This window comes from Haemaphysalis longicornis, unplaced genomic scaffold, assembly GCF_048455015.1.
Source record: "Haemaphysalis longicornis isolate Haplotype H1 unplaced genomic scaffold, Haemaphysalis longicornis Haplotype H1 scaffold_1, whole genome shotgun sequence".
Taxonomy (NCBI): Eukaryota; Metazoa; Arthropoda; class Arachnida; order Ixodida; family Ixodidae; genus Haemaphysalis; species Haemaphysalis longicornis.
In genome coordinates, this window is record NW_027526203.1 from 179,259,559 (window position 1) to 179,286,035 (window position 26,477).

Sequence of the window (26,477 nt, forward strand, 5' to 3'; positions counted from 1 at the left end):
GCACGGCGACTGGGATTGTAAACCGAGCACATTTGGCGGCATTAGATGGGACGACACGCCGACGAAGTATTTGGGAGTTCCGCTCGAGAACTACCGAGACAGTGACCCGTACTGGAGAAGGCAGGCGAGCGAAATGCGAGAGAAGGCAGAAAAATGGGGTGGAAAACAGCTATCGATGTTTGCGCGCGCAACCGTTTGCAATCTATTTTTTATGTCCAAACTTTGGTACGTAATGCAGGTTTTGCATTGTTCGCGAGCCAATGTGCAAAGATTCCACCGAGTGTGCGCAGTGTTTATATGGTGCTCTACGTGGGAGCGAACTAGTCGAACTAACCTGTTCCGAAGAGTTCGCAACGGTGGTCTATCTCTGGCGCATCTTTTTTTGCCGCAGATTGTGAACCGCTTTCTTTTTTTGCGTGACATGCGTGATCCTTTTATGCGCACAGTCTGTCAAATGCGTCTGGGCAGAGCTTTACCACAATTTGTTGTTTCAAGTGATGGCTTTGTTTCTGGAATTCATGGATATGTTCGAGAGGTTGTGGATGCGACAAAGTTTTTGAGTGCACGTTTCTCAATGGAATATTTGGCGAATGTGACAAGAAAAAAGCTGTATGGAGACCTTGTCGACACTACTTTGCATATTCCACTGTACAGATCCATATACCGTGCAGGGACAGGGCAGGATGTGCTGAAAAGAGTAAAAAGGATGTCAGTACCGCCTTATGTTAAATCCTTTTTCTTTAAGCTGCACGATGGGGTGCTGCCGGTGAAGACTTGGATGGTAGAAAAAAGCCTGTTTGTGCCGTGGGGGGAAGACTGTTTAGTATGCAAAAAGCCAGAGACAGTTGAGCATGTATTCCTAGATTGCTGGGATGGGGTTTTCTTTTGGGATGTTTTACAGCGCACGCTGAGGAAAGATTTTCCGTTAAACAGCCACGGTATTCGATACTTGGCTGTGGAAAATGAAGGAGCACCATACGATCTCATAATGCTGCTGGCCCTGCATGGTATATGGAGGTCTCGACTGGCAGTTCGCTACAGCGATGTGGACGCGAGACCCGGAAGAGAGTACTTTTGCGAAAACGTTCGTCAAATTGTAGAAATTTTGAAAGCACAACCTTGTCCACCTGAATGGTTGCCTGTACTAGAAAGTGTAACTAGGCTTCGGCCTTTTTAAATTTTGACACTAGCAAATGATACGCTAGTGTTTTTACTTCTGCTGTAAGCTTGTGTTTGTTTTTGTTTTGTTGAAGCCATGACCAGGCAATAAAGAAAAAAAAAAAAAAAAGCGTCCGTGGCTTGGTCGGTAGAGCGTCGCGCTGCGGCCGCAAAGTCCTCGGATGTCAACCTGGCGCCGGATGCTGTTTCTTTTTTAAAAAAAAATTCCCCCGCATTTCCCCGAGGGGGAGAATGTGAAAGTGCGAATGCACGGTTGTCGGCCCGCTTGCGGCGCTTGCGCTCGGCCCCCGCAGCCCACCGCCTCGCCGCCTTCTCTTCCATCTCTTCCATCGGGTTTGTAGTATCAATCGTACAACACGCAGTTATCAAGCCGCTATAACGCCGCTGAGTCGCCAACGCACGCCGCTGACGACGTAGTTTGAATGCGTTAAAGATATAAGGCGCGTCACTAACACTGATATCACCGTCGCGTCCGTGGCTTGGTCGGTAGAGCGTCGCGCTGCGGCCGCAAAGTCCTCGGATCGAAACCTGGCGCCGGTTGCTGTTTCTTTTTTAAATATAGAGGAGCACTGCGGACGCCGCCGCCGGCGGTGGATGGTTTGGGGTCGCTTATAAAGTGCATTCGCACTTAATAGATGTAATTGAGAGGCAGGCAGCATGGTTTTTGCAAGGGGTTGTGAACAGCTTCGCAGCATTTTTATGTATTATGCCTTTGTGGACGCATGAAATAGGAACCAAATTTGTGTGGTGGGATTTTTGGAAAGTCTTTCAACCGGGTGTGTTACACGAAAGTTAATCGGATATTGTACGAACTTGCCTAAAATACAGTGTTGTACGGAACGGCGTTGCTGGAACTAGTTCCTTTTTGAAGGAACGGAGGAACGCCACCGTTCCATTAAGGGGTCGGTGGAACTGCAATGGTAACTCGTTAGGTTGATGAGGGAACGGCAGGAACGGCGTTCTTTTTGCAAACGTTACATCGCTAGGATTTGGCTGTTTTTGATGCCAAGGCTCGACTACAAATATCGACAAGTCGCTGCTGTGTTTCTCTTCCTAAAAGCTGGCCAATTTGCCCGCCCTTCAGGGGAACGTGCTTCCTCGAAGGTCAAAGGCCGAAGAATAATCACGCAGCGCGCCGCATCCTGTGCTTGCTTACTTGCTGGTTGTGCTTTGAGATTGCTTTTCACCTTTCATCGTTAGGGGAAGCCAGGATGCGCGTCTGGCCGATAGAATTGTTCCCTACCGGGGAAAGGTTGTCTAAGTCTGAGCGGTGCTGCAGGTCCCTTGTTGAACCACCGTATCTGTATATTGCCAGGGGTAATTACCGCATTAGTGCGCGTGAGGCGCGGGCGCGTTGTTGTCGGCTGAGTTGCACTCGCTGTGAGGTCATACGAAGGGTTTCCGGCTCAAGTACAATGCGTCAGTACCCTGAAGCGCTTCCATGGAACGGCTCTTCAACATTGTCAACGAAGTGGTGACGAAAGAACGGGTTCGTGTGTCTGCAACTCTTGCTGAGTTCAAACAAGGGACTCTACTAAATTGCGACTATGCATTCCGGCATTTTTTCTCACTAGTTGTTTTCACATTTTTTCACTCATTCTACGTTCTTTTTCACTTCTGCCATATCTTGTAATTTTGATATGTACTCAACTTCATTCTGCTTGAAGAACCAAAAAATCTCTTTTCTGTCCCACAGCACGTGTTTTCTTTTTACTTTTATTTATGGGTTGTTTTCTTTTATAGTCGGACACAAAGTGCCACACTAAAAAGTGTCGCACTTTGTGTCTGACTAAATTTTTTGCAGTGTAAATGCTTTTTACGCACGTGATTAGGCCGCGCGTTATTTCCTGAGCTTTTCCCTTATGCGTATTTCCAACCACAGCACATGATTTGTGCGTCGCGTGTACATATTTGGCTACCTTTGGTTGTTTCCTTGATCTACTACCCTGATTGTGGTCGGCATACTTTGTAATTCTTGAGCGTAGATTTCGTGTGTGACTACACTGTTCACTTTTATTTTTTTCTTGTTATAGTCTTCCGACATATACCTGTATTGCGAACCTCGTAGTCATTACTTGTTCTGCTGCGCTTTGTTATTCGCACATTTGTGCTGTATGATCCTCAAAGCTTCACTTTTTTAACCTCCTTACTGCATTCCCTGCAAAGAGGCCTGTAAGGTTTTTAAAATAAACTGTAGTATTCAATCAGGCGCTGTATTCATTAAAGGCGTATGTACTGTTCCTGTCGACGTGGTTTCTTATGCAAGAAATTTAATTATTTTCCTGCATGTGAGTAACTTTCTATTTGCACGTATTAAGCGCAGTAACCTTACTGCGCATTTGTAAGACCGAAGTGAAAAGTGTCATATGTGTTGCACCTATAATAGACGAGCACCAAAACCGCAGTTAAACATGTCTGGGGTTTGTCTGGTGCTCCATAAAAAAATCGTCTAGGATTTTTTTGGATTCTTATTATCTCCAGATGATCTGCTGCCGGCGGTGTTCATATTCGTATAATACACGTAGTTCCATGTGAGTTTTAAATTTCTTCATTTATTTCGCCTCAGGATTATCTGACACCATATTTTAATTCAAAAAATAATATGTAACGTTAATGTAACGACACGTTCCAAGGTTCGAAGTGGAACTGGAACGCGTTCCTTTCGCAATAAAAAAACTTGTAACGGGAACTCGTTTCAAAATTGGGAAGGAACGTGGAACGAGCTTTCGTTCCTATTTTAGAGGAACGTGAACAACACTGCTAAATTATGTCTGGTGAAATGGTTCATGCGTACCTCAAAACTAGAAAGCAATGCGTTGATGTAGCCGGAAAGTTATCTTTTGGAGTTTTATATCTGGTGAGCCGCAAGGTTCTCTTTTACAAGCAATTTGGTTTCCGTTACAAAAGAACGATACTGACAACGTCTGGGTTTGGGTTAGTACGTTCATGTCTGTGTCTTCTGTTTACTGTTTTCCTTTAAACGATACTGCCGATACACGTGCAGGACCACATAAAACTGTGTTTATTTGCACATCAGCGCCTTATTTACTCTTGCATTACAATGTCAAAAAATCAAGGAAGGTTAAATGAGTGCCTCCAAAAATTTTGTGATTGTTGTATTGAAGGGATTATAATCCATTTTTATAAATATTTTTTGCATGATTATAGGAAACAAGATATTCCCACTGCTTATTTTTATTTGACAAAGGGAACTAAGGTCACATCAACATGCAAATCAGCTTAGGTGTCTCGGCGTTACAATTACGCGCAATTTATACTGGGACGAACGAAGCAAATGCGTTTGTGGATCCGCTCAACGCAAACTTCGCCTGTTCAGGTGAAAGTTGAACTATAATAGAAATGAGGTAAAACTAGATGCTTACAGAACAGTGTATACGACCTGTTGTGGAATACACCAGTACAGTAGTCTAGTATTTGCAACACGTGTACTTCGTAAATAAACTGGTAGGGAGTCATTAGGTTGCCTCGCGATTTCTTTTGAACGCATAAAAAACGCAGCCGCCAATAGGCTGAATATCTCCTGCCGACTTGGGAGAACTGTTAAACACACAGAAAAAGGCTGATTAAACTTTTTGTATCCCTTGAAGAAACAAAGATCAATTTTGCCTCCAGACTATGGTTGCGGCGCAATTACTGAGGTACAACGTATGAGTCCCCTTTCAGTTGTACTGCGGAATGAGCCATGAGTTGAAGCCATAATTTTTTTAGTTAGCGTAGAGACTGTAGTTAATTAGAATATCCGCAACGCAGCTATAATGCCTAAGAAACACACAATTCAATTTTCCTAACGCAAACTGGCATTATGTTTTCATAAAATGCCTTTTTTCCAACCATTCTATAAAATTAAACAATGGAATAAATATTGTTGAGAGAGAAGCTCCGTACAAGTAATCTAGATAGATGGCGAAAGTGCTCTTCCAGTAAAAGGCGGGTACGTTCAAAAAACATTGGTCGCCATCCCGTCCTCGAAAGTGGATGTCCAGCAAAGCTGTTGTAAACCACTACAAATTGTGATTGAGGAGGGTGTTAAGTTCGGGCTCTTTATTTAATTTATGAAAGCCGCCGAGGGCTCTGTATCGGCGTTGCCTCCGCTTGTAGCTGCCATGCTGGGTTCCTTTCATACAGCCGCAGGGACGCGATGTTGGGGGCCGCCGAGTGGATGCCATGTGTTCGTTCTTTTTGTGAGGCAAAAGATGGCGGTGCTCAGCTCGAATACCTTTGTTGAGTTGGTATGCAGTCAGCTCGACCGAGCAGCCTCAGTGAACGGCTGATAGGTGCACAGCAGTGAAAACAGCTCCGGCGCGGGGTTCCCTGTCGGACAGCGCGCATGCCGCGATTATGGCTTGCCGATATTGGGAAGTGGCTCAGTCGTTCGTCATCAGGGTGGACGAGCTGACGGGAGGGGAAATTATGGTGTTTATTAGTGTCGAAAAGGTGCGCGGCGTAGTTGGAGATTTGCGAAGCCGGAGTCGGTGCTGTTCGTTGATGGGTCATTTGCCTGGGAAATACTCGCCTGGGGTTGAAGGAGCTCTTCCCGGTGTTCAGGCGGCGGGCAGCGGCATCCCTTAGTCTGCGGGAGGGATTAGCTTGCGACTGTGTTTGTGCCGGCGCGCGCGTGAACAGGTGCGAGGCGCCATGGCGAGGACGCTGTAAGATGTTAGGCGCGCGAAGACCGTTCTAAGCGTTTGGCTTTGGCTTTGCGCAGGCGCCGCCCGATTAACGTAATGGTTCAACCACTCCGCGCGGACAGTGACTTTAGGTGACAGATGTCTCGTATTGCCTTGTCGGTTGCTATAACATACACGGGAAACGTACTAGGAGTTGCATGTGAGACAGTGTGACCGCAGGTGGGGACATGTTTAGGATTGGCTAGTTCTTGTGGCCAATCTGTGCTCCATATGAACCATGTTGAAAAGTGTATTCGCTCTTTCGTGAACGCCCCCTTTGGAGGCATGGTTTTCGGGAACAAAATCAGAGTATTGGGCTTTGTCCGGAGGTTGGTCGAGAGGGATCTAGTTCAGTATAGATCTTGGCGGAACAGGATGCTGCGGGCCGTGAGAATGTAACCGTCATTCTGTCGTGATGTAAATACTTGGAGTAAATAATAGTGTAAAATAGGGTATAATAGTAAATGATACTGTGAAAAATAGTGTAAATAAGCCTAATATCCAGCAAGAAAGGCAGTCTTCTTTCCTCACCTGCTTCCAGCATCGGATGTTGGTCATCAGAGCGAGTCGAAATCGTCTTCTCGGCTCAAGCATCAAAAGAACTTCATTATTTCGTCTTCATCATTCAGCAAGAAGATGGAGAGGCGAAATCTAACTGGCGCATTCGGCAGGACGCCCACGACCGTGTGCTGGAGCTGGTGGGGCATTCCGGAGAGACTCCTACAACGCAAGGTTTGGCTCCGACCAATGACGAGCCAGACTCCAAGCATCGACGAGGCGACACCTCAGCGGGAACCTCGTGAGCTCCGGCTCAGTGCGGCGGCAGCCGCGGTTCAATGAGGCGACCCCTCAGTGGGAGGCCTCGTAAACTCCGGCTCAGAGCGGCGGAAGCCGCGATTTGAGGAGGCGGCACCTCAGCGGGAGGCTTCGTGAGCTTTGGCAAGGCGGCGGCAGCAGCGATTCAATGGGGTGACACCTCAGCGGGAGCCCTCGTGAACTCCGGCTTAGGGCGGTGGTAGCCGCGATTTGACGACACCTCAGCGGGAGGAATAGTGATCTCCGGCTCAGGCCGGCGGAAGCCGCGATTCAACGAGGTGACACCTCTGCGGGAGGCCACGTAAGCTCCAACTCAGGGCGGCGGAAGCCGCGATATGACGAGGCGACACGTCAGTGGGAGGCCTCGTGAGCTCCGGCTTAGGGCGGTGGCAGCCGCGATTCAACGAGGCGACACCTCATCGGGAGGCCTCGTTAGCTCCGGCTCAAGGCGGCGCGAAGTGCGAGGCTCTGGCAGCACGGCCCCAGCCCAGCGGCGAAAGCGACGCATCGGCGACACTGCGACCCGGCCGAACACGGTGTGAGCACAGGTGAGCCCTGATTTGTTTTCGCGGGTCCACCATGGCCGCTATGCTAATGGGATGTCGCGAAACCGGCCAAAAGGTTGGTGCCATTGTGTCCGAAATTGGGAATTTCACAGCTGAGTTAGCTCTCAAAAACGCTCAGTACACTTTAGAGAAAGCAAGGGTATCGGGTAGCCGAAGCAGCTGTATGCCGTCGGAATGGGCGAGCGAGGAGCTTAGCGCCAAATTAGCTCAAGGAAGAGCGGAAATCACTAACGAGAAAGCGAAGTTTCACAGGATTGGTAAACTCGAAAAAGATACCAAAGATTCCACAGTGTTCGTTCCCTCATGGGCGCTTCAAACGCCACAGAATGAGGAGAGTGTGAAGGCAATTGAGCTGGCCGAAGCCACTCCAGTTGTTGAGCAACCCCTTAGCGTTCCCACCGCGACAGATGAGATCATGGGATTGCGGGAGACAGCTGTCCCAGCTTCGGAAATTCTTTCGGTGGAGGCGGACAATGTACAGCTGTCTGTCGCCGAGGCAGCACAAGGAAGTGTTGAGAGTAGCACCGCCCATTGCGCCGACATAGCGTGCGCGGCTGACCGCGAGGAGCCCTTCGTATATGAGCTGGTGCAGAGTTCGAGCGAAGCTGTAGAAAGCATGGTCATTTCAGAAGAGGCAGAGGTAGCGCTGGGGTCATGCAAGGGCAGCGCAACGGCGCACCTAATTGTTGAGCTTGCGTGCGCGAAGCATGAATGCTCAGGCGGCCGGCGACGTCTAGCGCGTAGGATAATCGCGACGGTCCGGAGAATGCGGAAGGCGGCGGCGGGTGTGGCAGCGCATGCGCGCCGAGGTCGTACGCGTTACCGCAGGGTAGGGTGTTTTTTTTCCCGCGGGAGAACAGGACACCGCAAGCTACTCTAGGTTTTGTTTAGAATCAGCTGGTGGTGCATAGAACGGAATCAACTTCCGTGCGACGGTCGGTGCGTACCGCCGTAGAAGGGGTGTTAGCGCTGAATAGCGTAGTGCTAAACAGGAATGGTCAGTGTTGTTTAGCACACACATAGCCATGAGCGTGTTTTGGTTTGTGTGGGTAGGGATCGCTCAGATGAGGATTATTGTTAGTTTTACCTGTACTGTCGTTCTTCCCCTTGTTACTTTTTTGTGCATGTGTTGGTTGCGTTCAGCTGTCGTAAGGCGTGTGGTATGCGAGTAGAGCAGCTTGGCGGTTTTAACGCTGTCTTCTTGAGAAGTAGCGCTGCTGTTACAGCACAGTAGGGAGGTTACCTTTGCGTACAAAGGCGAGTTTCATTGCGTTCATTGGCATGCGGTCATGGTGGGCCATGGAAGGCACAAGTGGGGCCCCACTATGGCGCTTGTGAAGTACTGAAAATGGAACTTTCAGTACATCACAAGTGGACAGCAAGTGAACCGCAACGGGGCTGAACAATCTTTGTTGGGCAGTGCGTGAACAGACGCTGAACTTTCTTAAACGCTTTGTTATTGGTATAGGAGTAGCCTAACGTTATACGTTTGGGTTTGTTTCTGTGTATTTTTCTTTCCTTAAAGTGAAATAATGTTCCTGCATGCGCTTAACGTTTAGGAGTGGATGTTGTTATTCATTCAGTTGCCAAGATTGAATAGTTACACCCTTCATGCGGTTGGTTGCTTTTAATGGTAGAGGGTGGCACGAATTTGTTCTCACGGGCTCTGTACATGTGGCTGAGCGCTTTCGTTTATTGTTTGATGTGGCGGAAGCCACACCTTCTTTAGTGAGGATAATCGCTGGGCCAAGGCACTAAGGGTGCCGTGTGGTATCCGTTGTTGGTGAAGTTGGCCGGCTGTTGGTGTTGGTAACGTTAGTGTGTGCCGTAGTATTGGGGTAATGTCTTGAGCGATGGGGAATGTTATTACCGTGCCTATTACCTGGATGTTGGGTGTACGACTCGCGTAACTCCTTGAGTGTGTTTTGTTTAGTTCTTACTCTGCAGTAAGACCGAACCTTCAGTGAGAGTTAATGTTGTACGTACAGCTGCTGTACGGACAACATTATTGGTGCGGAGGTGTTAAGTTGGGGGTCCTCATTTAATTATTTAAAGCCGCCGAGGGCTCATGTATCGGCGTTGCTTCCACTTGTAGCTGCCATGCTGGGTTCCTTTCATGCAGCCGCAGGGACGCGAAGTTGGGGGCCTACGAGTGCATTCTTTGTGTTCGTTCCTTTTGTGTGGCAAAAGACGGTGGTGCTTAGCTCGACTACCTTTGTTGCGTTGATACGCGGTCAGCTCGACCGGGCAGTGTCAGTGAACGGCGGATGGGTGCACAGCAGTGAAAACAGCTCCGGCGCGGGGTTCCCTCTCGGACAGCGCGCATGCCGCGATTATGGCTTGCCGATATTGGGAAGTGGCTCAGTCGTCCGTCATCAAGAGCCCCGGATACATGGACTCGACGAGAAAGGGTCGAGTTGACTGGCGGGCTCAGCTACCTCGACCCCTCCCGCGTTTATATGAACCCCGTCCAAAGAATCGAGGTTACGGGAGCGGCAGGGTTCCCGGAAAAGGAGTTACCGTATTTTCACGATTCTAACTCGCACCCTCTTTTGCTAAAAGGTACCCTATACATTTGTGTACGCGTTACAATCGGGCTCGAAACCGACATAGGCTTTGAAGTGGCCAGCAGGATTGCCGTGCGGAACGGACATGAAGTCCCCGCAAAATCCAACTCAATCCAATAATTCAATCTGTCAACACCACGTGAGTGAATTTCGGCGCACTAATTCCTCAATGGCATGCCGTATACCTTGGTCAGCTGTTGCACATTTTTTGTGCTGCTGCAATTAGCCCGTAACGCCTAGACCTATGAAGATCAAGGCACTTGAAATCGCAGACAGTTTCGGTGTTTCCCGCTATAACTTTATTTCCAGCAGGAGCTGGATAAGCATTCTTATGAAGAACGATAATATCTGGCTTCCACAGCTGCATATGCCAAATAAAATCTCCCTCTTCGATGTACGTGGTGTCATGTCTTTTCCTTCTGGGCAATACCATCAGGGTCAAATTATTTTTTTTTTCGAATTTTCCTGCGTGAACTTACCCGTGTGGTGTGATTGAGGGCGCGTTAGAACCATGCAAATACGGTATTCTGTACCCGCGGCCCACCGACTCAGCCGGACGAACGAGCCAACCCACACCCTGCCTCCGAGTCGACTGGACTCACCGCGACGGCTCCCCGACCTAACCCGTCCCCTTATACATAGGGGGTGTTGAGTCCAAAAAACCTGTTTATTTCGACTCAACGCGCCCTCGTCGGGTCAATATAAACGGGGCTAAGGTGCACGAGCTCACTGGAAGCGAAAGGATGGTGTCTCTTCGTGTCGAAAAGGCGCGCCGCGTAGTTTTCGAGGATTTGCAAAGCCGGCGTCGGTGCTGTTCGTTGATGGGTCATTCGCCTCTGAAATACTCGCCTGGGGTTGAAGAAGCTCTTCCCGGTAGTCAGGCGGCGGGCAACGGCGTCCTTCAGTCTGGGAAAGGCGGCAAAGCGAGGACGGTGTAAGATGTTAGCCGCGCGAAGACCGCTCTAAGCATTCGGCTTTGGCTTTAAGGAGGTGCCGCCCGATTAACGCAGTGGTTCGACCACTCCGCGCGGTCAGTGACTTTAGGTGGCAGATGGCTTGTATTTGCTTGCCAGTTGCAATAACGTACGCGGGAAACGTACTAGGAGTTGCATGAGAGAGAGTGTTGGGTGATGTGACCGCAGGTGGGGACATGTTTAGGAGTGGCTGGTTCTTGTGGCCAATCTGTGCTCCATATGAATCATGTTGAAAAGGGTTTTCAATATTTCTTGAACGCCCCCTTTGGAGGCATGGTTTTCGGGATCAAAACCAGAGTGTTGGGTTTTGTCCGGTGGTCGGTCGAGAGGGATTTAGTTCAGTAAAGATCTTGGCCGAACAGGATGCTGCGGGTAGAGTGACAATGTAACCGTCATTCTGTCCTCATGTAAATACTTGGAGTAATGTAAATGGCGTAAATAAACTAATATCCAGCAAGAAAGGCAGTCCTCATCCCTCACCTGCTTCAAGCATAGGACGTCGGTCATCGAAGCGAGTCGAGATCGTCCTCTCGCCTCTAGCATCAACAGTACTTCATTATTTCGTCTTCCTCCGTCACCAAGAAGATGGAGAGGCGAAATCTAACTTAGGGTAGGAAATATTTCTCGTCGTCTCGGCAAGCTTGTCGCTTGCGCTCGGCTAGTGTCGCTAGATAAAGGTGCAGAGTATCGGCATTATTTTCTCGTATTGTTCCGTGCCGCCGTAATGATCATTGGTCAGTTCGCATTGCGTGACAGTTGTTTACACTGTGATGGTTCATGGGCGCCGCCGTTTTGTTGTTTATGCGGTTTAGTCGGTCAAATCTGGTAGGCTCCGCCTGTCCTACTTGCTCGGCGGCTGCGCGCGACTGGCGTCGTTCGAAATGCGAGTCAAATATAACGCGTGTAACAGCATTTCAGCTGCAGAAGTGTGTCCAAAGATGCCGTTTTGCTGCATTTCGGTAGTGTTGCGAACAAACGACTCGGTCTAAGTTAACGGCGAGGCCATAGATGCTGCAATCACGCAGCACTCATAAACGACAAAATATCCACCGCTGCTGACGTTCCTCAGTGGCGGTACTGTAATACCTTATCTACGGACACTACGCTCGGTTTCTCTAGTGGCAAATGCTGGGGGCTGACTAGCCTGACGCATGCACTCGGCGTGTTGGGCAAGAACTGCTCTATATAGTGACACTAGTCCTGCCTAGCCTTCAAAGATAATCTGCAAACAATTTTTGCTAGGAACACATGGGGGTGCCATTGTTCCCAGGCCCCTTATCATCCATAATGCAATTCGGATGCATGTTTGGTGGTTTCCTTAAGCGAATTCCGAGCTCTGTGCTGTATGCCTGGTTAGGCCGATGCATGCGCTCGGCGTCTTAGACCTTGGCGTCTTGAAGTTCTTGCCCACGGAGATGAAGTCTTAGGGGTGCAGAGGCTACAGCTTTGCTGTAATAAAAAATTAAGCAGCTCACACTAACGCACAAGGCTTGAAGGTAGCGAAGTTGTACGCAACCTTCACAACCATCAAAAAGGTTGAAGTCCGCGATTCCAGCCGGTTTGCTACTTCTTCGCTGCAGCGACGACATTTGCTCTATCATTGTTGCTATAAGTTTGAATTTTCATTTCTTGGAAGTGATAATCTTTGGACATCACCTTGGAGGGGCGTAAACTATGACGTGTCTTTCCAGTTGCGAGCAAGGATTTGCCACGATTACGACGAACGCTGGAATCTTTCTTTTTGGCCGATTTTGACGAATCTCCCTAAGTGCGTATGGTGGGATTGACAAACGTGCGCAGAGGACGCGGGGCAGTCGTTGCGAGGCACGCACACACGAGCGCTAGGCATTATCTTGGTTTTGTTAACCAGCGGGCACCCACCGCGAGACGCGTGCTCACGTGCGCGCGCTCGGCGATTTCTTGGTATATTTAACTGCGGAAACGAAGAATGACGATTTGCTAAGGAGCTTCGCTGTTAAAATAACCCAAAGGTGATCATATGAATGTAGAGATCAAAGGGTGCCGAGATGGCGAGAATCAATCCGTTCCTTTCCGTTAAGAGTCCGGGCCAAGCACTCTGACTTAAACACTGATATGTCATACAAACCATGGCTATTCACCACGCATTTCTGCACACATATTTCTGCGGGTCCCCGTCTATCCGATTGAGCTACCATCACATTCCAGGCGCACAGCATTTGCTTTGGGTTCGTAGCGCGGGCGTTAGCTTTAGACTTGGCCGCGGGTTCTGGCGCCTGCTAACCCGGTACAGTTTCGCCTAGTTGTGAAAGCCTGCGAACGAAACGATCCGGACCTGCCAGTCACGGAAAACGTTCAGCGGAGGAAAGTTCTGAAATAAATGTGAGGTGAAACAGCCGGGTGTCCGACGAAGGGAGAGGGGCCGTGAGTTCTGCTGTTTCTCCAGCCTTGTACCACTAGTGCAAGCTGCGCTAATTTTTTAACATCAAAGTGTTTTATGCCGGGGTACACCAAGATCTGGCTAAAGCCATATCCGTTACGGAAATGACACCGTCAGAAAAAGTTCCATTAACGTGACTGTGCCAGATATAGAGCCGGTGATCTATCTCGCCGAAACGGGAGGTGCCAAGCGCTCTGCCAACTACGCTGATTACTCAAACGTAAATAGCTGCACGAAGGCGCCTTGTATTGTTCCCTATGACCTTATCCATTCAGATGGGGCTGCCGTTTAGGAGAGGGGAAGCGAAGTAGTGCATCAGGACGCTAATGAGCGCCGACAGTTTGCGGCAGGTGAGCTCGTCGCAACGCAACCGTCGGCCGCACACAACGGATCACGTTTGAACTCTTCGCACCTACCCAGAAGCGATTCGCCAGCAGGACGTCGATCGCCAAGCACACCTACAAGACCGCCTGGAAAGCATGCTCATTTCGCGGCAGCGGACCGTGAGTTCACCAAACGATTTGCTGAGAACCCGTTTGGTTTCCTTCTCACGGTTTGCGAGCCCTGTGGTTTCATTCGAATTTACGCAATGCTCCGCCTAGTGGAATTCAGTGACTGACTTTGATGCGTCCAACGGTGCCACACTGACGCAACATAAATGGCGATGTGCAAGTTCATATTGATGCACAATAAACATTCAACTGTTCCTGTGAAAACACATTTCACTTTACAAAGGAATGAACAGCGATCATTTTGACGAAGGACGGGCAGGAACACACACCACAAGCGCTTGTGGTGCGCGTTGCTGTCCATCATCCGTGAAAATGTGCGCTGTTCCTTCCTTTGCATCTCACCACCAACTAGCCCAACACGGTACCCTTTTGGATTACATTTCAGTTTCGTGTTCTACCGGCACCTCTGAAAGACGGATGTACCATATTTTTTTATTTAGCATGCGTAAGCATCTTGACCACATCGGATTGTTCACTTTTGTGATTCCTCAAACAAACCTAATTTGGGAGGCTGCCGCTTTCATGTCATAGCTTGCACGTATAATACAGCACCTCGGCCTCAACACAGCCGCTTACCCGCAATCGCCACGATCCTTCCAGATTAAGTGCTAACGAGCTCGCTTTAAGTCTCTTGGTTGTGGGTTCCTGCAGACACAACATTTTGGTGTGTGCAGGATATCGATAGGTTGTGACTCTTCTTCAAGTGATTATTCACGCTTCTGGTTTGGTAAGGCCTAAGTCTAGTACGGGTTAGAAAGCGTAGAATAACTTGAATTTCTAAAATGCCGTAATTCACTTGGTCTTTGAATCGAAAAATTTATGAGTATTGCCAAATTCACGTGTGCTTAAGTTAAGAAACGATGTCGGACCTCCTATAGTAGTATGTCTTGAATTTTTAGTGACACCAATTATTGACGAGATTGCCAGAGAAGCCCTTTGATGGAAATTCTCACCACATGTCTGGTTTATTTTGGTTAAGCCTTCTTTATAGAGCGTGGTATTGACTGTACGCAGACTCACTGGATGGGACAGAGCAGCTTGCGGCACCCGCAGCGGAGCCCAAGAGTGTGACGAATATCAGCGATGTCCTCCGCCTGAAGTAGTACACCACCGCGAAAGCCACGAAAGCGCCGGGCAGCTCGACCGCCGAAGACAGGGCGAACTTGACCATGTAACTGCTGTCAGCGCCGCCTAGGTCCACGGACATGAGCGCTACGGCGTACAACAAGAACGTGTCGCAGAACCTTGAAAGACAAATAAAGAAAACGAACTTGTGAATTTGCCGCGATAAGGCCACCACATGTGTTTTACTTAATCAAACAATGTTTTTTTTTCATGTAGAGAGAAAAGCTTGGCTTTAAACGACACCATAGTATACGGCTCCGCATCCATGAACAGTGGCAGTGGCGTACAGCGTGCATCAGTTTGGACATTTGCTAGGGAAGCACTCGGCCTGAGTTGACGTCGATAATTACTGACGTCATACGCCTCGCCTATCATATGCTGGAAAGGGTTTGGCAGGACTGACAACTCGGGAAAGGCCGAAGGCGAGTGTTGAGTTGTGTTATGAAGAGTTTTATTGTTTTCTGAAGTGTTCCGTACACAGCAGCGTTCAGATGGTTATCTGTGGCTTCATTCTGTGTGAAAAACCAGGAGAAATTTCCCTGGAGACCGCATGTAATGATACGTCGTTAATTATCCCTTACGACGAAAAACACTACTCGGCGGTCACCAGGTCACTTGGGAAACGAATACATTTCCACGTATTTAAACAACTTCTCAGCAAAGCGAGATTCGGTGGGGATTGTAATATTTGATTGCTGGATATCGCTATTTACTAAATTACCACATTTCACTGAAGCGATTTGGGCTTGCTTTGTGCTCGTTATGGCTGGCCAAGGCAGCTGTGTACGAATGTGTACTACGATCTTAAGTTTAAACGTACGGAAAGCACGTACTTAATCTGGAAGGATTATGGAGGTTGCGGGAGACTCTGAATGTTGTCGACGAGTACAGGGATGTGTACAGGCGGGAAATAGTGTGAATTAGAAACCCCAGATATATGTGGAAGGAGTCAAGTAACCTCAGCCTGACATCGGCGCGTGTCAGCTCCTTAGCACGATGGACTGAAAACCCTTCGTAAGTCAGAATGTGCGAGAGAAAAGTGCGAGGGCACTGGCGGTACATTAAATCTTGCGTAGCATCCGAAGCTTTGCGATAAATGAGTGCCCAGATATGGCGAGGCAGTTAGAGTGAGTACCTGTTGAACCCTCTGTTCACGTTCTAAGTGCGACAACAACCCCAGATGTGAGGCTCATCCTTCGGTCTAGTTGTGACGTGTAAAGCAAGCTTAGCAAACTAATGTTAACACCTCACTACTAACAATCCCGAAGGGCTTCGAATACAGTCGTTTTGTGTGTAAGTAGCTCACTACAACAAAGAAAGTACTTCATGTTAGAGTACCATGCGTGACCACGTACCAATGAACGAACGCACAGAGAGCATGTCGCCGTAGTCGCTTGAAGCGGAGAATGTGTACGGGGCCAAAGGACGAGGAAGCTTTGGCCGAACTAATACTTCGCATCAGCTCTGCTACAGTCTCCTGTACATTCGGCAGGGGCCTCCGGTTGATGGCGAAGATTCTTTTAATTGCTGCGGCCGCTGACGTGGTTCGGTGCATGGTAAGGAGCCAACGAGGTGATTCCTGGATGATCCTGCATGCGAATTATACGGGGCTTAAAGGGTCCATAAAGAGAAATACAATTTTGTTTAACTTTAAAGTGTTGGGCTTCAGTACCTCACTTAGCTCCATTCCGGCCACGAAAGACGTTTTTTAACCGATAAAAACGTAAGACATACTTAGAACTTTCAAATTTCGCGCCACAGTGTCATGTTATCGGCACGAGTGACGTCATATGGGCCAACACTAAAAACACATTTTCAGTGCGTTAGGTGCACGTTAGCATTCAAGTGATTCGATCAAAGTGAACTAGCGGCCCCCCTGTAATCATCCAGTCATGTGTCCTGGCGATTGATTAGTTCGACCGCCGTTAAACGCCCAAACAAGATTCTGGGACGTCATAGAAAAGTTGCCGTAAATTGGCTAGCGAGTCGCCACAGCTCCACACGTTTTCTTTAATGTCTCCGTTATTTTTTCGAAGTTTGCAATTAAATCGGTATCATTTTTATCAGAACAAAGCAGCATTTCTAACGAACGAAACTTGTATTTTGTCTTCATGGATTCTATAACAAGGCTCTGTAGCCCCCACGTGTGTGACCATATAAATACCTACCATTTTGCAGTCGACTCCCTCCATTGGAGCAATATAGACAGCGCATCAGCATGCGTTTGAACGTATGGAAAGCATGTAAAGTCATGAAAAAATTAAATGTGAACACGAACATATGGATCAGAACACCGAAAATTGAAATATACCGTTCGTTGAGGTACAGTAATGAAGGGTGCGCGGTTGGTATACTTGGAAAGCAACATGTCAAAACTTCGTTTTTATATTTAACTCACGCGTCATTGTGACTTGCATGGAAAGAAATTGCTCTATTTCTGTGTCTTGGTTCATATTTTCGCGTTCGCGTTTCATTTGTCTATGACTGCATGCTACTGTACACTCTTGCTTGGGCGGGTGTCGTCTCAAAAAAAAAAAACAAATAAAAAATAGCATGATATTGTGGAGACGTTTTGAATTCAAATGGCAGTGAGACAAGAGGTCTAAAAAAAGAATATTTCGGTGGAAACTACTGCTATGAGGCAAATGTGGGTAATGCGAAATAAGTCTTTGTAGCCGCCCTGCAGTACACAAAACCTTGTAAGAGTCGACTTCACTTTTCTGAATAAATGCGTTGCTCGAAAGACATCTTTTACGAGAAAAGAGGTGCTATAATATCACAACTGTGAAGAGCCTATAGGGCTATTCACAGAAGAGCTGTTTAAGGTGTTAGTTCTTCCGTAAAGCGAGGACAGGCCGGTGTCGGCCAGGCTTGCTCGTAGGCATGCGCCAGGTGAGGAGCTCACAAAGAATACAAACAATAGAAAGAAGAAATACCGAGCGGATGTAAGCGCGCTTCTCGTAAGGAGCGCACGGCGTCAGAGAGTTCGAGAAGCCTTTGCCAAGCGTTCGTGGCGTGATCCCTCGCGTGTTGTTGTCGTCGCCAGTTCACAAGCGTTCACGCCTGAAGTGGGGAGCAAAGACGCCGAGTCTGCGAAGCCGGTTTCTACGGGTTACAGCACGTGCTAACGCGGTCCCCTTTGGTAGAGATGTGAAAGCCTGCGGACAAAACTATCTGTGCCTACCAGTCATGGAGAAATTTCAGCGGCAAGTTTGGAAATCTATGCGAGGTGCAACAGCCCGGTCGCCGACGAAGGCAGAGGCTGCTTCCCCAGCTCTGCTGTTTCCCCAGCTTTGCACGACTAGTGCATCTTGCGGCAATTTTTTCGTACTTTTGTTCAACATTCTGTGACACCTCACCTTCGCTGGTCATTCATCTTCCCAGAGTGGAATGGCTCATAATATTTGTACTTTAGAGCGAGGTTTTCTTTGCCTCTCCACCCGTTTTTACGGGGGCGGCGGCTGCTGCTGCTGTTTCTGTGGGTTTTTTGATTGGCGCGCCTCCGGGGTTTATCTTCGACTCTAGATAAGGCTGGCCTCCACGTACCGTGCCCGCGGGATCCTGAGAGTGAGTCGTGGGGGGCGCCCAAAGTAGTTACGCGAAATTGGCCGCGAGGCCCACCACTGGAGAGGCCGGCGCTGCGATCGTTTTGACGTCACTTGTAGGATCACCGTTCCTATCTTGCTGCGTAGTTGGCTTGCAGCGCGTGACACTTCGCTTAGGAGGCGCGTTCTAAAAGTATTTTTGTGTTAATTTCCTTCGTTTGAAGTTAATTCTCAGTGCGTCAAGCGCAATTCGACCTAATGGTGACTGTATAACCGTATCAACTGTGGTGGATTATCCGCAAACATGCAAACACCATGAGAGTGGTGGTGTATTACGCATGCGACCGAAGCGTAAGCAGCGGCTTGTTTCCCCGATCAACAATGTGGACTACAATGATCGCCGAGTGAAGTTTCTAGATTTCCCTTCTTTGCAAGAAATGTATAAAGCAGGAAATCGTGAAGCGTTAACTGCTCGCAGAAGCACACGCACCCGCCGTGCCTGCCCGCACAGCCGACGGTGCGACTCGAACCGACGCAGGTCGCGGCAGCAACAACTTGTCGCCACTTTTTAAAATCACACGAGTCGTGGAAAAGAAGTTCCAGATTGGTGAAAGTGGATGTTAGTGTGATGAAAAATTCAGATAGGTAGTGCCATCAGCTGTGGTTTTCAAAGCGATGCTCAAATATCTGCCGCGATTTACGCCGAACGGCCGCGGAGGTCGGTCCCGGCAGCGCCGGCACGTTCACGCACGGTGCTGCGAACGGCCGAAGGATGGCTATGCTTGCGCGCAAGAATCGGCCGAGGCCGTGCAGGTATCTTGATCGTCGATCGCTTGAACGAAAATCACCGCGCTTACAGAGTTTCCAGCGCGGTGAAACGTTCTGTTAGGAACTGTCACTCGCAACTCTAACGGCGATGAAATATCTGCTGCAACGCCAAGCCTAAAGTTCCCAACATCCGATTACGTGCATCCGACGCCGGCTGCGAGATGTTGGCGAAGTCCCTCCCGTCGCGCACGCGCGTGTGGCGTTTGGGTTCCTCTAACTTCTTGGGGGCCCCAACGCTCGGTTCTCCTATTCTAAATATCCCCATTACCCGAAATCATTAACGACGTGTTTCGCCTCGTACGCAGCCTCGCCTTCTGTGAGCAGTCGTGAGTTTCGAAATTGATGCTTGAGAAATGCCGGCTTACTGTAAACATACAAAACACGCTGCAATTATAAATTACCACGCCGAGCACCTAATGAAAACTAAATATATAGCCTTGTCCGAACCCGCTGGAAGGCGTTAAAAACTCGCGTGCATACCGTTCATACATTGCGGACAAGTCGCGAAAAGTAAACATCAGCCTTGCAGAGTACAGGCTACGGCAGCGATCGTTAATCAAATCCGGGCATGACTATAAAAACATCGTAGGGGAAATAGGCACTGATTAAGCCAAACTGCAAACCATAACAATACTTTTAAGCATGTGCGGCGAAGCAATGGGATCACCGTTCTCGCGTCATTCATTTATCAGGCAATACGAGCCGTTCGCGCGGTGAGATCATAAGTGAGCGACGCGTTTCCGTCGCTGCTACAAGGTGTTTGCTTGCACACACGTGTCCCGTCACAAGTATTTCATAATGAATTTACAGCGTACTTCTCTCGGCATCAGTTGCATAGTCCTTGGCGTTAGCTGGCTGCGTATGTAAGAGCTGTGGGTCGCGATGGTAGCAACTACCTAAACGCGGCGGTGTCGCCGGGAATAAGCGAGTCGCTGATTGCTTGCCCGAATTATTTGGTTTACAGACAACTTTTTTGGTAATTTGCATCAAATCCACAAGGAGCGGGCGAGACGGTGGCCACAACAAAAAAGCACGCTTCCGCATACGCACGGGAAATGTGTTGTAGCAGACGACAACACGATTCGGCGTCCTACAAGTGACGTCACTCGTAGGTGGCGCCACGGTATGTCCTCGAGGCCAATAGCGCTGGTTTACTCGTGCACCGCGGAGCTGTCTGTCCGGTAAACGATAAACAACTTGTGATGAGGGTGCTTTGGGTTCACTAGTGTATCACATTGTCTGCGCTTGGAGCTGGTGGCTTCTTCGCCATGTGGTTGAGACGTGGAACGTATTCTGTTATGTCTCCTATTTATGGACGCACTTGCTACTGCTCACCGTTTTGAAAAAAAGAACAACCACGCTAAGCACAACGATCTAAAGAAATGCCACATTCCAGTTCAGTTAACCCAAGTTTGCCAGGATAAGCTCCGTGTTACGTCGTTGTCCACCCTTGCGTGGTATCCTCCAATTTCTCTGAATTTTTTCGTTTCTTTTCAACGCTGGGTTATATGTGCTCTCGCACTTGGGTGTTCGTTTGACAGGGGCTGCTCTGTCTTTGAGAAGAATCAAGGGCATTCTGTATCTCATTAAATCGTAAAAGTACAATTTTATGACAATTTTGTGGAAATAACGAACTAAATTTTACAAGTTATTAAAAACATTTTTGAACTCTGCATGTTGTTTGTCACTTCAAACGCTTTTCAGTGTTCTGTTTGATAGTTTCCCATAATTTATAGCTTACAATATTTTAGTTTCTTCACGTATGGAGCATATAGCTGCCAGGGATAATCCGGGATATAGTATATTAATGTAGCTGTAGTTTTTAGGGTTCGTTCTTAGTGTTGGGTAATTTATTATCGAGGCGCAAATCAAATGCTCCCTCTGCATAACGGAAGGAATTCCCATTCCAGAGCATTATAAGGGTTAGATAATGGCAGGGCTACGCACGCCATCAGCGGGAGGCAAGTCAAGGCACTGAAGCCCACGGCGACTTGCAGCCACTTCCAGTCGTCGATGACGTAGGCAACTGCAGGCAGGCACACCGAAGCAATTCCGAAGCCCAGGCAGAAGCCCACGTTTAGCGCCGTTCGGTAGCGTGCTTCCAGTATCTCCGCGACTGCGCAGAGGAGTAGGCAGCGTGCAGGTCATACCAGTGGACACAAACAAGGAAGAGTTATGACGGAGTGAGAAAAGGGCGCTGTCCGGACTTCAAAGGATACAAAGCCAGCGTTAAATTTACTACAGTAACGGTCTGCGGCAAGGCTTTGTTCAGTTTAACGAGTGGTGTTACTGGGGCGTGTATTACAGAAGTATAATAGAAGGTGACAACGTGCATTTATATCACTGAATTCCTCCAGAATGAAAATTTCAAAACTCCGACCTTCGGTTTCCCGCACATGAGCTACATTTACCTTGACTATGTGTTGGAACACCGCGGCCTAAAGGAAGATTGAAGGAAGTTGTAAATATGGTCGAAGTACCTGACGAGCGTTAAGTGCTGGGTACATGGTCTACATACTATTTTTTTGTGCAGATTGGAACCACAAAAGTGCGTTTGAAAAAGCTGTTTCTGTAGCAGAATCTTCCCCGCCCATTTGGTGACGTTGGGTGTGACGACTAACTAGCGAATCTGCAGAGCTATATTTAGAGCATTAATAGCATGTCTAATGTGCTTAAAGTGCGCGTTATGAAACTAAAAAAGGATGGACGCCTTCCCGCCTTGCGAAAGTGCATTTCCAGTGCAGCTGTTGTAAACCACCGCAGGCGGGGATTGGGGAGAGTAAGACATGTTCTTCGTTGTCTCGGCGGCCTTGTCGCTTGCACTCATCTTCTTTGGCGGCAAATGCTTGGTCCTGACGCGTGCGATCCGCGTATTAGGGGTGAACTGCTGGGTGCTGCCTCGCCAAACGCATGCACTAGCCCCCGAATGACGTCAACACCCCTCCCCTTTAGAGAGCAGCTGCCAGCCTAACCTTTACAAAACACATTAGGGGGGGTGGGGTTCCTATTGTTCCCCGGCGCCTTATCATCCATCATGCGATTTTGGTGCTGTTTTTCCCTGCAAACCATCCTGGCGTAACTGACGTAGTTGGTGTGCATGTAGCAGCGGTTGGCGAGTAGTTTTCTTCCTTCTGCGGCCAACAGTGGCGGTGCCAAGCGTTTGCTATGACGCGAAACAGTGCAGTTGCAGATGGCATCACGTAAACTGCACAATGCAGAGATACCTAACAATTCGGCTCTTTCACTTCAGTGTCTCTTTAATTGAAACCACCCGGTGTGCTTCAATGGGCGGAGAAATGTATTGTAATACATGTTTTTTTTAATATTTTCATGAGAAACAGTCATGCAGCTGTAAATGTACAGCCATTTCAGTCAGTAGCGCAATGAGTTATGACTAGCGGGAATTTTGAATACGGCTGTAATACCCTTCAGTATGTACGAGTGCGGTCACACTTAAGGGGAACACGGGAGCGCGTGGCGCAAGCTACTACAAAAGCATCCTAAGGGTGCCGCGCGGAAACAGCGCGTATGCGCATTGTAGGGTCACGGAGGATACCGAGCTCATCGCGCGCATCGCGTCACCAGGCGGCAGTGCGTCGTCTGCTACTCGCGTGCTGCCGGCGCTAAACAAGTAGTCGACCTTCTCAGTGACCGTGAACTGCAATAATAAATACTGCGACGTTGATTAAAGCTTTTTTTGGTGCTACGCAACGATTGATGCAGCAAAGCAAACAAAACACGCATCGTCATCCCGCAACCGTGAAGTTCGCGACCATGAGCCGCCACCGGGAGCTGGGGAACATTTTTTACGCTCGACGACCCTCGTGATACGCGGCTGCCGCGCGCATAATTTGCAGGGGGCGTCGTCTTCCAAAGAACTTTTATCTCTGTGGTCATAAGTACGGACAAAAACTTGCTCATTTTGAACGGCATTCTAAACCAGTAAGTTTGGTCTCGGCCTTGCGGTTTTTCCGTGCCTTTTTTTTTTCTCATGTATATTTGCGTGTTTTGTCCCGGCTCGTGAATAACAGTGGCTCCTTATTTGATTTTTAATCTGGTTAATTTCCTCTACTTCTTGCTATGTATTGCTGCATAATTAGCGCCACTGCAGGGTTGAGGGTATTCATTTGAGAAGCTTGCTTACCGGCAATGCTCGGGGCAATGGTGGGCTTCACTGCATAAGTTTCTATTTTAAGGCCACCGCAGCATGTATCGTTAAATAACACTAAAAACGTGATAGCGTCCCGATATTAGTCTTGTGGCAACACGCGTAACTTCGTCGCCTAGCCCCTGAGTGTAGCGGGTGGCCGTGAAAGTAATATGTTGGGCAGTGAAGGTAACTTTAACGCAGCTGGTTGAAGGGCAGAGTCCACCGTTACAATCGAGAAAAGCTCTCAGTAAAGAGATTTGCTTTTTCTTACGTTTATTGTGCATCACGCGAGTTACTGAATCTCAGGCCAAATGACACTGCACTTGAGCCAGTGCTGAGTGCGTCAGGGACGCTTCTTTGCTACCCAATTGATTGGCGTAAAACTGCGGTGTTATAGGTAGCTGGAACGTTGGTTGAAGTTATTGCAATGCCTAATAGCGTAACTGTTCCTCAGCTAGCGATTACGGCTTCTGCTAGAGAACCTCACAGTTGTGGAATCACGATGTGTGTCGCATAGAAAAAGAGCGCAACTTGTGTTTGCTTTGCTGTATCAAGCGTTGTGTATGCGCGAAAAAAACGCTTTAATCAGCGCCCAGCCTCACAGCCGCAGTATTTATTATTGCAGTTCACGGCGACTGAGAACGTCGACTGCTTCTTCAGCGCCGGCAGCACGCAAGTAGCAGACGACACGCTGCCGCCCGATGACGCGATGCGCGCGGCGATCTCTGTACACTTCGTGCCCGGACAATACGCATGCGCGCTGTTTACCCGGGGCGCCGTTGCTCCCGTGTTCCCCCAGTGTGATCGCCGTAGTGCAGGCGTACAGGCGGCTACAAAATGAAATGGCCAATAAAGCGGTGCGTGGAAACTATTGACACGACAGTTTCCCGCCCAGCGCCTACTGTCGGTATAGCTGAGCGCTGAGCGTATTATTCGCCAATCAATGCATGTGAATGCTAATAATTTGGCCCCAGCGCATCGTATATCTCGAACTTGGCAACCGGCGGAGGTTAGCGGCGCGCGCTGAGTGGGCGGCACGACTCTTTGCAGCTGCCGTTCAGTTTCAAGATTGTATGCGTTCCCAGAGCTTCCTTTTTTGTCATTTTATTGGCTGCAAAGCAGATTGGCATTGCAGCAAGCTCACAAAGCAGCTTCACGCCGCGTGACTAAATCGTAGTCAGCCGTCATATGAAAAACCGACAGTTGATATCGAGCACTCAAAATAACTTGCGGTAATTTATTCCCTTCACGAAGAGGTATCATTTATTTCGCCAGGCAGTTCCATCAGGGTGATCAATTGTGTGCGAAGTCACTGTTGTTTTCAATAAATGTGTGGGTGCGTCGTGGCTGGGAGTTGTACAGAGACTATATATGATTTCTGGACTGGCGCGCAGCGTTTTCCATTCCTCACCAACTACCTGCAGCCGTGACTCTTCAGCGGTGCGGCAACAGTCATAATGTTTGGTAACTATATGCACATGGCCCCGCCATACGAGTTACTGTTCTTTTTATATCATTTTCAGCTATCACTTCTCAATGGGCAACATCGACAGAAGCGACTCATTGCGTGTCCATTGCAGTTTACTTCGAAAGACCGAATTTAAATTACTTTTTTTTTGGAAGCGAAATAGCTATCACGGTTGTTTTTAGTGCCTGATATCAGCTGCCTGTTTCATAAGGAATGCGAAGTGTTCAATCATGCGTGATTGCTCCGCGTAGACGTTCCAGCGCCGATTTGCTTCACAATAAATATCACGAGGATAAGCAGACCGCCTGACGAACGTGATTCGCGAAGTTAATCGGGGCGAAGAATTGCGCTGCCAAGAATACGCTACCAACAATCGCGCCGCTCGCTTGGTACGCACACAGTGCACTGCCAGGTGCCAGATGCAAGTGCAACCAGGCTGTGAAGCCGAAATCCAGAAAATGTACATACATGCATTGACGTGCGAAGGACACGCATGCGCCCTCAGCTATTCTGCCAGCAGGCGCTGGGCTGGGAGATGCGGCGGCAGAAGTTTTCCCGTCCCGCCCGCTTGGTACGCTTTATTATGCACTTACAACATCAGGAAAATGCATGTCCAAGGGTTCTGCGCTTTAAACGGGTCAATTACTGTTATCCCAAATTTGTACCCCAGCCTACCAAGTGGGCACACTATGCGCAAAACTTCATTATTGTAAGAGCGTCCGCTGAAACCGAAGGCGCACGTTCTATACCGTGCTTACCTACAGAGGGGGCGGGTCACGAAAGCCCCTGCGTTTCTACATTTCAGCGAACATCCCATGGGGTTTAATTCATCCCGTAGCTCGTGTCCATGGCACGCCTGACAGCCCACGTATATCGTCCGCGCGTTAAACCCCACGAATTTCTTCAAACGTGAGAGCTTATTACACCGCTGAACTCATAACCTTTTCGCCGTGGTGCGAGGCGAGGTATAGAACCTCACATGAGGAAGCGTGTCAAAATTAACCTTTCCTCTCGAATGCTTCTCACAGGACATTTTTGGTGAATTGATTGATTGTGGGGTTTAACGCACCGACGCAACGCAGGCGATGAGGCGCGCCATAGTGGAGGGCTCCGGATTAATTTTGACCACCTGGGGATCTGCAACGTGCGCCGAAATCTCGTACACATTGGCGTTTTTGCTTTTCGCCGCCATCAGAAAAGCGGCCGCCGCAGCCGGAAATGAAACCCGCGACCTCGTGCTCAGAAGCGCAACGCTTTGTCCACGGAGCCACCGCGGCGATTTTTGGTGGAAGGTTTGTCGCTTGGTTTTCCTGTTTTCATTGCCAACTGTAGCATTGTTGCGGATAGAGCTCCACATTCAAGAAACTGACTTAAGATGGGTAGAGAATGGCTTCTGTAGCGTTGCCTGCTCCGTGTCGCTTACAGATAGTTGCAGATGTCGTCTGGATGCCAGCCACGCAGACGGATGTGATGAACCGTAGGGCCAGGAACCACTCTACAGATGGCGACGCGGCAGAAAGCGAGGAGAACACGGCCGTGCCTGTGAACGTGGTCACTAAAGTGGGACGTCGCCCAAACCTGGAAATATAGTGTGCGATAACGAACTATTTACCCTGCAGCAAAAGAATACTCACGCCGTG

The 26,477-nt window shown here is 48.8% G+C and overlaps 1 protein-coding gene across 3 annotated transcripts in view; it reads right to left on the minus strand.

Moving 5' to 3' along the window:
- The window catches only part of LOC144139792 (organic cation transporter protein-like), an 87,652-nt gene that overhangs the window by 27,535 nt on the left and 33,640 nt on the right, over positions 1-26,477 (minus strand). For all 3 annotated transcript variants that reach the window (XM_077672059.1, XM_077672054.1, XM_077672051.1), the window contains 4 exons: positions 26,261-26,415; positions 21,167-21,335; positions 16,202-16,435; positions 14,742-14,965 (listed from right to left, as the gene is read on the minus strand). In XM_077672059.1, the coding sequence (XP_077528185.1) occupies positions 14,742-14,965; positions 16,202-16,435; positions 21,167-21,335; positions 26,261-26,415 (782 nt within the window). The remainder of the gene's footprint in view (positions 1-14,741; positions 14,966-16,201; positions 16,436-21,166; positions 21,336-26,260; positions 26,416-26,477) is intronic.